The sequence below is a fragment of the Channa argus genome, chromosome 9 (assembly GCF_033026475.1).
Source record: "Channa argus isolate prfri chromosome 9, Channa argus male v1.0, whole genome shotgun sequence".
NCBI classification, from domain to species: domain Eukaryota; kingdom Metazoa; phylum Chordata; class Actinopteri; order Anabantiformes; family Channidae; genus Channa; species Channa argus.
Window position 1 is genome coordinate 5542501 of NC_090205.1, and position 12427 is coordinate 5554927.

Sequence of the window (12427 nt, forward strand, 5' to 3'; positions counted from 1 at the left end):
GATGTCAAAAGCGAGCAGCCAAAACAGAGGTAAAGCAAAAGGCAAACAGGAAAGCTCAGAAAAAAAAAGAGTCACATAAATCTTCTCCAAAAACCACCAGAAACAGTAGCTTCCCACCCTGTCTGCACACACCGCACACACACACACACACACACACACACCGGGACAGCCAGTGGAACATCTGACTGTGCCAATACAGAATTGTTATACTGTTATTATAGTATAAGGAGAAGAGTGGGGGAGAGAGACAGGCAGACAGAAAAAGCACGACAGAGAGGGATGTGTGAAGATTAAAAAAGTGAAATAAGATAGGTTGCAAAAGCAGCAACTACTCATGAGCTTAAGGGTAATTAGTGAGAGATTGCAGAGGGTAGAAAGAGAAAATCCAGCAGGCGGTTTATAAATGGGAGGCAGAGAAGAAAAAAGGAACAAATAAGAAAAAAGGTTGGAGCTAAGGAGGGAGAAAAGCAACTTAAACATCTGAATCAGGCCATGTGCTATTGGAATCTGGATTCTAACTTTTAGGCAGAGAACAACTTCTCTCCTACGGCTTCATTACAGCCAAAACATATTTTTTTTATCTACTAGAGGAAACTGGTCATTTCTTCCAGCCAAACTGTGACCGAAAGCACTGATTAAAATGCCTTGAAAACACCTCCGGCTTGTGTTCTCCTGTCTCCTGAGCCTGACACACTTGGAATCTGCCTCTCACGTTGTGTTTTACAGTGATTTTTCCATTAACAGAGATACCAAACTCAAGACTGCACATTAAAAGTGGCTACAGGGCTGAACAAACATGTTCAAATCACCGATTCAATAAACACTATAAAGTTGACCTGTCTTTATTCCAAAATACACAAGGGTTTGGCAAACGGTACGGTAAAACACGCCTAGAGGGCTGGAAGAGCCAAGGGAATGCGACAAGACGGAGGAACTCCTCACAACAAGCACTGCTACGCATTTACTACGCTGCTGAACAAAAAATAAAGCTAGATCAGTCTACACCAAAGCGAGACACTAAACATTTTTACTTAAATTTAAAGATACACCCATTCAGGTAAAGATTTGTATCAGACACCAAGGGGGCTGAAACGTGAGGAAAGCATCCCGTTACATTCCCCTTATTACAAATTACAGCACTGTCCTGTATAGTTCCCTTTAGGTTGTCACATGAGCCCCCAACCTCATCGTACAGACTAATTTAAAACCGAAAAACTCTTTGCCAAGGACCACATCCAATTAATGCCCACACAGCATTGCTCACAGTTAAATCTGCGCTCTTGCTGTCTCAGCATATGAAATGGGAAACTTTTCAAAACAAAGTGTAGGAACTGCGTTTCTTTTCGTATGATGTTTTCAGGAAAACAGCAGAGGGGAATCCAAAAATAGCAAGCTGGAGTCTTCTAAATCCTAGAGACAATAAACTGGATGAGAGAAACAACACACCCACACTCAAAAAAAAGGGCTGGAAAAATTCATTATGAGGTTCTCACTGAGCAGGAGGAGGTGGGGAGACAAACACAGACATGTGGTATGAAATGCATACACATGCAAAACAGTGGATTCGTGTAAATATCGTGTAACTTTTTTTTTTTTAAATCAGTCAACACACACCACAAACACTTAAACAAGGATAAACTGAAAGAGGGTAAAAACAAAGCGTCAAAATAATAGGAAGTCGGTGGAAGAATGAAAAACAAGTTAGGAGACACACACACACCCAAACAAGCTGCACTGCTGCTTAGTGTGGCTGACATTTAGATGCAGGGTAAGTGCGTAGGCGAGGGGTTGCACAGTGAAAAGGCCACACTGTGTAACCCTACAGCAGGAGGCCATGACTGACATATGTGTGGGTGGGTGGGAGTAGCAGTGAGAAAGTAGGAAATACAGTATCAATAGAGACCAAACGGTTCAAATAAAAATAATCAATAAAATTGTTTGAATCAGAACAACCAACCAAAGTAAGTGATACACACATATTCCGTTCAGAATCTCGACATTTTTAGTTTAGTTATTACCCGCAGAGCTCTGGAAATCGTCTAATTACTCAATTCAGTGAAATGTTACCTTTGACTTCCTTTAAAGCAGTGCCAAGATTTTTAAGAAGTACTTTTTAAATACAAGCAAAGTAGCAGAAAAAAAAACCCTGGGAGCTTTTTAATTGGGGCGCAACGAATGGCAATGAGAGAGAGTGGATGTGTGCATGCTTCTACATTTGAACTAAGAGACATTTTTATTCCTATGCTTAAATACAATATTAAAAAAAAGCGAGCTTACTTGGATGTGAGAGACTGGTTGGTAGGAGGCACCAACACAGATGCCTGTACACAAGCTGAAGAGATTTTTCATCGTTGACTGCTTATCTGTTCATATGGTGGCATTGCTAAATACTTAACCCACAACACACAGCCTTAACCTACAAGTAGCTGGATGTGTGTCACAGAACAGATTGCCTGCCACTGGCACATGCACAGCCCCTGCTTCTGCCCATTAAAGATGAGTGGGAGACCCTGTAGCGCTAAGACAGCTGTAGGTGATCAGCTCATCAAGGTCCTCTGATCAGCTGTCAATCTCCCTTCTCCATTTGATGCAATAATAGCTCTCTTGTAAACGATTTATCCAACATTCAAACAACTTTATCAATCCCATAGGGAAATTGTGTTGCCTTGTTACAGCTGCTCTCCACGTGAAAAGCACAACAGAAAGGAAAAACTTCCACCAAGCTAAAACAATAAACAAGTACAAACTACTGATTAATAAAAGAAACACATCTGGAGGAACAAACATAAGTGAATTAAAAATAATAAATGAAGTAAAAAGAATACTATTTGTCCATTTGGACCATTTAGTCCCCCTCCGTTTTACAGAAGAGGGATGAGTTAAACAGTTTCATGGCCCCTGGCAGAAAGGATCTCCTGTGGTGTTCTGGGGAGCACTTGACTCTAATCAGTCAGCAGCCAGCAGGCAGTGGAGTGGGTGGGAGGGATTCACCTCTCAGCCACAACATGCAGAGGGCCCAGCTTCTCCCCCACAACTGAACCAGCCCCCCAGTCCGTCACTGTTTAGCACTTTGAGATTGGTCAACAAACGTAAAGCGCTTTGTAAATAAAATGAATTATTATTATTATTATTATTATTACTACTGTCTGCGACCTTCATATTGCTGCTGCAGCAAACCACAGCATAGAAGATGGAGCTGGCTACCACAGACTCGTGAAACATCTGCAGCATTGTGCTGCAGATGTTGCAGATGTATGTTGATACTGAATTAACTGACCATTCCTGTGTGTGTGTGTGTGTGTGTGTGTGTGTGTATATATATATATATATACACACACACACACACACATATACATATGTGTGTGTGTTTAGGATGTGTTTTGTGAATATCCTACCTTGTCGCTGTCTACAGTGTTTTGGGACGTCCTGGAAGCAATGGAGATGGTATCTGGTTGGCTGCTGCCGTCACCCTGGCTGTCTCCATCTTCCCCTCCTTCCCTAAATACACACACATAAGCACATTCAATTTCTTAGCATTAGGGTTAAATCGCTGGAAGATGTGAGATGTTTTTAACTCCAGTGTGACATCGCTGATGATACGTAGCTCGGACTGTCTAAATCTAAAAAACGGTATGCGTCTGCTGTGATGTTGTACCACAGCGAGATGGTTTCTACCAACACGGGCACTGTGTACAATTATGACATTTTTGAAGTCCTTTTTGAATTATGAAGTCCTCAATCTCCTTATGATCCGTAGGTATTTGAGGATTGATAGCTGAAGAAAGAAAAATGTAACTGGGTGGTATTGTACATAGGATTTACTGATCAGCTGTGTACAGATAAACTCTGGCACAAATATTGAAATAAGCAAGGCTGCAGATGATTCTTCTATCAATTCCATATTTTTCTCAAACCTAGTTGAACCTTTGCTTTATCTAATGGAGGGGTCTCCACCTTAGGACCTACTTTTACAAAACAAAAATGGCCGAGAGCTACTCGTGCTCTGTAACATTTACTCTCATGTATTATTTAAACCATAACAAACCGATAAGGTGTTTTTCTGAACCTTTATAAAATGTTGGTGTCCACAACTAACATTTTTCATTAAAACATCCAAAAATACATTTGTGTCTGTGTGAATTTCTTTCTATTTTATTACTGGTATGGTATCAGCGGTGGCTTTGTGCATGGACGATTAATGTCATATGCACTCTAGACGCAGTGGAGGGGTGAACATCTGTGTGAGAGGGGCTGCTGCATTAGGACCGGGCCAGCAGTGAGTGCTTTGGGACGTGGAAGGGGCCTACGGCAGCACCCTCAGCTCGTTGAGAAGAGTGAGAACCACATGTGCTTTCACATCAGTCACCAAAAGTCCCCAACACCTGAAAAAGACGCTAGTCGCTTTAAAAAAAAAAAAAAAGGTATAGGGGTATGAATACTCGCTGAATTTAGCGACAAAGTCGTAAAGTTTGTGTGTATATGTCCTTGTTTACCTTTTAGCGTTATTCCTGGGTTTGGTCAGCGCTGGTGCTTTAGGCACGTGAAGAGGCTCCTTGAGTGCCCCCTTCAGATGAGTCAACCTCTCCTGGATCACCTCCCTGATGTTTTTAATCCACTCCTGCTTAGCCTCCATACTTGAGGACTAGAGGAGAAACAGCGGTATAAATTTGGATACTGTGGCAACTTGCTCAGAAAGCTTAAACAATATAGTTTAAGAATGATTGTTCACTTACCTTTAGTACAGTTTTGTTATCAGAAGATGGGGTTCTTCCTGCCCACAGAGCAAATTTACATGGGTCCCCTTCAATGTGCTCAGTCACCCCCAACTCTGAAGTCTGCAGGAGGGAAGGCAAAAAAGAAAAAACATTTTTAGGAATCTAAATCAATCACAGCTAATTATCTAAGCACGTAGCACAAGTATTCTTTCATGGACATACACACAAGGTAAAAAGAGTCCAACTGTGAGGTAGCATCTAACTTAGACTGACACACAATCACTGTGAGCATGTGACCAGTTAAAAGGATGCCTGAAAGCACACGCACGCACACACACACACACACACACACACACACACACACACACACACACTCTCACCAGTAGTCTGTTCTTGTACTGGTACTTTGTTCTGCCAGCTGAGTCTTTAATCTCCTTGCTGAAGACCAGGGAAAACTCAAACAAGAAGAGGTGTCGGTCCCGCCCCTTCCTGATCAATGAGCGTGGATCCCAAACCTGAAAACTGTCCTGCAGGAACAGCTCACCCTGCACCTCAAGGTTCTCCTCAAACCCTGAGATGAAGACAAAGTTAATATTAACGAAGCTACTGAAAGTTAAACACGGGGTCGGTTATTGGATGGAATAGATAATAAAACAATCTTATATTAAGTTTTTAAGTTTTCTTTTTATTTTAACAACATGAAAAGCAATAACTGTTGAGACAAAGAATATTAGCCCTATTTGTAGTATTATCCACTGCAGTACAGCGGTATAGACATAATCTTACCTTCTAACATGGCAAGATGCATGGCATCATTGGCTCTCTTCGGAACACTGAGCATCACTTCCAAACCATCTTTAATCTCTCCTTTGCCTTCCTCACAACAAGACAGTAACTCCTTCATCGGCAAGAGAAAGGAAATCCAAACGATTAAATGTAATGAGAGTGCATAACACAGTGCAAAAGGAGAAACATGTAAATCTTAAGTGTTTTTGTACCTTAAGCAGTAGTTGGTACTTTGTGATCCTCTGGACTGGTTTGATGAGGTAGGAGGAGATGGAGTTAGCCAGTCCGTGTCTTTGCTGAATGTCCTGTTCATACAGACAGGGACGATATTATCACTAGTATAATTAATACAAGTAAAAAGAAACAAAACTGGCATTAAGTTAAAGTCTGTGCTGTTGCCGAAGATCTATAGCTTTTCAATAATCACAGAGCACCATCTGTTGACTAAACAGGCAAATTACACTATTATCACAGTTTAAATTCTGAAGGTGACTCCTGTCAAGATCCATCAACAAATGTCCTGCACCTACCTGTTTGGCTTACTGCTGTATTTTATACTGAGGCAACACTTGGTAGACATAGGTTTGGCTTTTTAGTAACGTTTATGGGATGACATGAAGTGAACTGAGACTAGGAACTTAACTCACATCAAAGAAGGTGCCGGCATGCTCCAGGATGAGCTGACTTGAGTCTGGTTTGTTCTTACAGTAATCTACATATATGTGGAACTTATCAGCCTGGAAAACATAGGAGGACAGTCAACATTCCATTTCTATAGCTAGGACAATTTCACCTTTTATGGTTTGCTGAATTCAACCCCTAATCCCACAATTCCCATTAAGTGAGAACAGTCAGAAATCTAAGGCTTCTCATTCTAAGTAATATGGAATGAAGACCTGTCACTCACCCAGGTGACAAAGCAGTGACCGACATCCTCTGGTAGTTGCTCATAGTTCACCAGCTCCTTCAGGAAAATACTGGAAACACACAAAACACAGTGACCACAATGTTCCTCAAACTTCAGCAGGAAACCAGAGAGAGAAATGAATGCATCTTAAAAAGGTTACTGTTATATCACATCTTTTGTAACTTCTTTCACGATCAAAATAGCGTCAGTGAGCACAGGTAAATGCTTCGTAGAGGAACGCCAACACAGATCGACAGCGGTGCTGCTAGGAGATAAAAAACTAAGGAGTTCCTTAGTGAAGCTTCTCGAGTTCATGAACTGTCTATGAAGGCAAACAAAGACACTTCAGCTCCCATAGACAGTGTTTATGGCAACTTGATCTGAAGTATGTAATATAACAGGGCTGTGCCATGTGCTTTTTAATAGGCAACTCCCATAGCTGCTTTCAGAAATGCTCAAATCTAAAATTGGTCTAAAAACAGACCAGTTTGAAGAAGGACTTCAGGGCAGACACAGACACTGGACTCAGCCCAAAAACAATCTGTGTCTCTCACTTGCTGTGGAAGTCGTAGATCTCCTGCATGTTGCCAAAGATTATCTGCTCCTTGTTTGCGATGGCTGGAGGGATTTCCTCCACACCATTGGTCATCTCCCACAGGTAGGTCTGATAGACAGGCAGAGAGAAGATCAAAAAAGGAGGACTGGAAGACATCCGTCGTGTCAGAAACACATCTGGATAAGAAGACTTCTGTCTTACCTCTAGACACTCATGCAGATCTCTCACATAGGTTTTCTCTGTCTGAAGTAGTTCTGCCATTATGAACCTAAGGCAAGAAAAAATATGGACTTTAGAAGTTCGAGAGAAGCAACACAAAGAAGGATCAGATGGAGTAAATTCTGCTCCATGACTGTAGCTTTCTTCCAATATTTATCATTTTTCAGTTGGAATTACATTTTATAAGTAAACATTGTTTGTAAATGTAAATTTCTCAAGACCTATGTTTCCCTCTGTCCTTCAGCGGGAACCTATTCTTTAAATCTGCCACGTTACGATCTATGCCAACTGCAAGTTCAGCCCCGACCAACCACATTACTACCTAATAAATGCTGCAATTGCTCTAATTTTCTCTTTACTTGGAGCAATAGCTGCCACTGAATATTTCAACAAAGCATAATACATAGTGATCGTCTGTGTCTGAGCCTGATCCCTGAATGTGAAGCGGAAGAGTTTGCTGTTGTACCACTGAGACATAAGCAGGATATTTCAGAATGATTGTGTTTCCTATTTTTTTTTTTTAAAAAAGTGGAGTTATGTACGCACTCAGTGTAGCACTGGGCAGTTTATCCACAAAATGATTTATACCTGCGTATTTGATTTAATATTTAAGTTATGGCAACACAGCTGCTCACTCTTGAGGCCCAACCCCAGCTGTGCAGTGTTTATCGCAGCGCAGGTCCCATAAAAATGTGCCCACTCAACATGGGAACCAATGATTCGCTGTGGTGATCCCAAGCTTACAAGAAAAAAACATGGTCTTGTACATGTCCCATACCAGGTGCATCTGCAGGTCTGTTCCATGAAATAGACCATGATTAGAAGTGTTTTTCTGCTTAGAAGTAGACTGTACAGACTCCCCTGCTCTTTTCCCTTTAGTCTTCCACTCACTCTTTCTTCCTGGCAGACTTTCTCTTTTCTTCATTGACTTCATGGTTGGGGTCGCGCAATTTGACCTCAGGGTCTTCTGTCAGGCTAGCAGGCATAATGTCCAACTCCAAGTCTTTATTGTCCTGAACAGAGGAGTATAAAAAGATGAGCAATAATTGATGAGACTTGTGTAACGTGTGTGAAAAGGAAGTTGGTTTTCACCTCCGAGCTGACCCCCAGGCTCCTCTCGAGGCTGTCCTGGTATTTGGCCATGCGCAGGGAGAAGTCTCGATACCTGCGGTCCACCGTGCTCACCCAGCGCTTCAGCTCCGACACATGGGCGTGACCCTTCTCCACCAGGTTATCTGCCAGCTGGATCAGCAGCTTCACCTTCTCCTTGGTTTGCTGGAGAGATTGCATGGACAAGTTACTGCTTACCTGGAGCTTTACTACATGCGGCTTAAGCATTTTTTTCCTATAGTACCTTGGCACTAAGTCGGAAGTGACGGTAGTCATTGAGGAGCTCCTGTGTTTCCTCACTGCTTTCGCCAGGTGATGTATGCGTGGCCAGGTAAACTTCACCTGTCTCCTGGATCCAATCGAGTGCCTGCAGAAGAAAATTGATCCTCAATCCTTGTATTACACTGTATTTGGCCTTATAAACCCACTGTCAATAAAATAAACCAAATGTCGCTTTGGTGCTGCACTTTCCACCAATGCCAAACTTCAGCCAACACACACCCACTGACCTGTTTAGCACTGCGTTCAAACACCACATACTGCTGACACTGATCCAGCCTTCGTTTCTTTAACGTCCAGAAGTGAAGGACTCTGTTCTCTCTCTGCAGCAGCTCGTTCAGAATGGCTGCACACAAAAACACACACAATTTACAATGAATACACACTTCTGTAAGAGAGACCCTGACCCCAATTCTAGTTGGGGAGATCGGAATGAAGTTATCATTGATGAATTCATTTTCCATTGGGGAAAAAGGACAAATAATTTAGGCATATGAAATATTTGTGTATGTTTATGTTATCTGGGATGTCAGAAAAAACTACGCTTAAAACTTAAATTTGCTTTACATAAACATAGGAATTTACAGGCTAACGATAAAGATGCCAGCACAGCCATATTTAGATATATTGAATAAGAGCTGATATAATATTTATAGTAATTTTAATTTGGTCTAATTAGTATGATTATCAGCTCCAGGCATATCGACAATCTCTCTGGTGTTCCTCCAGTGGTGCTGCAGTCTCATCACCAGCACTGACCTTTCACTTGTTGTTCAGGCCCTCTGGCGTGACTGGCAGCTCCAGGCATGCTCACATTGTTCCTGTGAATGTACTTTAGAAACACCTCAGCGTTTCTCCGAGCCAGCGTGCACGCCTGAAAAAGAGCAATATGGTAGTTCAGCATTTTTTTGCTTGTTTGTTTTATTTAGTATTCACTCATTATGCATCCATCAACTTGCAAGGTCACTTGAAAGTATCATTAAAACTAATGAAACTCAAGTGTGGGCAGAGACACTGGAGGGATTTCACTTTTTAATACTGGTTAGACTCCATGGCAGAAGTTTCTAAACATTCCATAATGTTTATTGTCCTTTGTCTCAATTGAAATTCCCCTTTCACCATATCATGTGAAAATGCCTCAAAGGACAGTTTCCATACAGTTCTACTCTTTACTCTACAGTGCCTTGAAAAAGTATTCATACTGAACTTAAATTACATATTCATAATGAACTTTTCCACAGTTTGTCACGTTGCATTATCGTTCTCCTTTCACTTCACAATTATGTCCCACTTCGTGTTGATCTATCCCATAAACCATAATAAAATACATTTACATTTGTGTTTGAAAAATAACAAAATGTGGAAGAGTTCCAGGAGTATGAATACTTTTTCAAGGCACTGTACCTCCTTCTGCTCTGTTTTGCATAAAGGTTAAAAAAATAAACTGCTGCTTCAGTAGTTTTCTTATGTTTTGGATGTACATCTGCGTAGGAGCCCAGCTGCATGTTTACTGATAATGGGACATGAATCACCTTGAGGAAGGCTTCTTTCTGCTCCAAGTGTTTACTGATCAGAGGTAGAAGATATTCGCTGTCGGCCAAAGTTCCCAGTTTATCGTGACTGCCACACCAGTCTTCGTCGCGTCGATACTCCTGCTCCAGGCTCTCCAACACACTGCACACCTGGACAGGCACAAAGAGTTGGTGATAATGTAGCACGATTCCTGCTCCAACCGTAGAAATGAGAAAAAGGCAAAGTCGAAGAATGTGTGAGTTGCACCTGTTCAGACGTCTTGTAAAAAGCCACAGAGGCATTGACGAGCTTCAGGCGGTCTTCCATTTTTAGCATCAACTGCTGCCAGTGAACGGCCACTTTTTCGGCACAGCTTCGAATCGCCTCAGGATCATAGTGACCTGCCTGTAGCATAATCTGGAAAAAAAGAGAGAGCAGGTAGAAGATAACAGATGGTTATGGTAAACAGCCTACGGCTTCTCCTGGATCCAGGAACTGTACTGTAGTCATAGAGAATCAGAATCAGAAAACTGCCAGGTACAGTTAAAAACCCTTCACAGTTCTAGTAATTTGTCTTGGTGAAAAATCGAAAATATATGCAGGTTTAGAAGAGCTATTGCATCTAGAACTTATTAGTTTGGATTAAGTCTTGCAATCGTTATACGATTTGCTACAGTAATTAATAATGTAAGAGCTTTTAAAAGCATAGATTTACCTCAGCTTTTTGCTGGACTTGAAGAGCGCTTTGATGAGTCTTCTGGAGAGAGTTAGCGTGGAAGAGAGACTGCAGGGAGAGGAGGAGGAGAAGAGAACAATCAGTAACATCCCTGATTCATTAGTTCAACTCCACTTTCAAAAGTTGATAAGTATTAACACTACTGTATAAATGCAAAGTTTTGTAGTGGGGATCACCATTTTGTTTGTAATCGTGCTGCTCTTGACAATATACACGCCTAGTTCAGGCACGTGTGCCACATTAATGTTCAGATCTACTGTAAACAGAATAAAATGTTCCACTTTTGAAACCATTCCAGTAAACGGTGGTTGTAATTTCAATGTGATTAAAGTATTAGTTTTATCAATACAGTATGTCATCTTTCGCCTGTTAGTATTGGAGCACACAATGCTTTCATTGTATGGTGTGTAAGTGTGTGTGTTTAAGCTATTAGCTGAGGCAGTATTACACCAGTCTGATGGAGGATGCATGACTTACATTTTGAGAAAACACACACGCAAACACACTAGTCACAATTCTACTGGAGCAAACCAGTTCTGAGCCAAGACTGTGTGTGTGTGTGTGTGTGTGTGTGTGTGTGTGTGTGTGTGTGTGTGTGTGTGTGTGTGTGAGGTACCATCCTGACCAAAATGCTTTCATTCCTTTTTAGTGCACACACACTTGTGGAGTCAGCCACTTAAAGTACTGCACAGAGTCACACAAAAACAGGAACACACACACGTGCATGCAGTAGTAGTGTGTGTGTGTGCATGCATTTGTGTGCTCGCATCTGTTACTCTTCAAAATTGATGCAGAATGAAATAATTCTTGGTTCACTCACAGATGACACAGTGTGTGTGTGTTAGTGTGTGTGTTATTGTAGCAAACTCACTCCCAATATTGAAAAAAAAAACTGCTGAAAACAGAACTTGTCCGGACCTTCCTATGCACTTAAACGTATTGGAAAAAAACTTTTTTTTCTTTCTTGCACTTACATCTCATCAAATGTAAAAACTTTTCTCATAGGACTTTGCTTTGTTTTCACCTTGCCTTAGATTTTTGCCTCACTTGTAAGTGGCTTTGGATAAAAGCATCTGCTAAATGACTGAATGTAAATGTAGTTGTGTGGACTAATTTTAGGACAACACCATCTTTGAATGTTCCTCACAACTTCAAAGCGCTGCTTAAGGGTTCAGACTTGGTTTTAGAATTAGGTGTGGGGTAAGAATTGGAGCTAAGTGTTTGGCTGAAATGAGTAGAGGAAGGTATTATGTCAATGAGTGTCCTCACATCTATAGAAAAACAAGCGTGCATGCACCCATCTGCTACTATTCAAACCAATGCAGACTGAAATAATTATTACTAAGATACAGTAAGCCTGGTTGGAGCACCAATAATTAAGATGGTGTGTGTGTGAGTGAGAGAGAGAGAGAGAGAGAGAGAGAGAAAGAGCTTGTACCTCAATAGCCATCTGGAACTGCTCATGTTCCCTTTGCAGCTGCTCAGCCTCAGACAGAGAGCTGGCGTTTACCATGCTGGCATTTAACATGGACTCACCGTTACGAATCCAACCCAACACCTATATACAGAGAGGTAGTGTGTAAGTGGTAAAAAATATAATATACATA

General features: G+C 41.4%; 1 protein-coding gene across 5 annotated transcripts in view; it reads right to left on the reverse strand.

Annotated features, from left to right (window-relative positions):
• kalrna (kalirin RhoGEF kinase a) overlaps positions 1-12427 on the reverse strand; it is a 119739-nt gene that overhangs the window by 49605 nt on the left and 57707 nt on the right. For all 5 annotated transcript variants that reach the window (XM_067515396.1, XM_067515395.1, XM_067515398.1 and 2 more), the window contains 19 exons: positions 12259-12378; positions 10800-10868; positions 10352-10501; positions 10105-10254; positions 9332-9446; positions 8803-8918; positions 8538-8660; positions 8276-8458; positions 8075-8196; positions 7166-7232; positions 6963-7072; positions 6409-6478; positions 6149-6238; positions 5714-5806; positions 5502-5613; positions 5096-5286; positions 4734-4835; positions 4494-4642; positions 3396-3498 (listed from right to left, as the gene is read on the reverse strand). In XM_067515396.1, the coding sequence (XP_067371497.1) occupies positions 3396-3498; positions 4494-4642; positions 4734-4835; positions 5096-5286; positions 5502-5613; positions 5714-5806; positions 6149-6238; positions 6409-6478; positions 6963-7072; positions 7166-7232; positions 8075-8196; positions 8276-8458; positions 8538-8660; positions 8803-8918; positions 9332-9446; positions 10105-10254; positions 10352-10501; positions 10800-10868; positions 12259-12378 (2235 nt within the window). The remainder of the gene's footprint in view (positions 1-3395; positions 3499-4493; positions 4643-4733; positions 4836-5095; positions 5287-5501; positions 5614-5713; positions 5807-6148; positions 6239-6408; positions 6479-6962; positions 7073-7165; positions 7233-8074; positions 8197-8275; positions 8459-8537; positions 8661-8802; positions 8919-9331; positions 9447-10104; positions 10255-10351; positions 10502-10799; positions 10869-12258; positions 12379-12427) is intronic.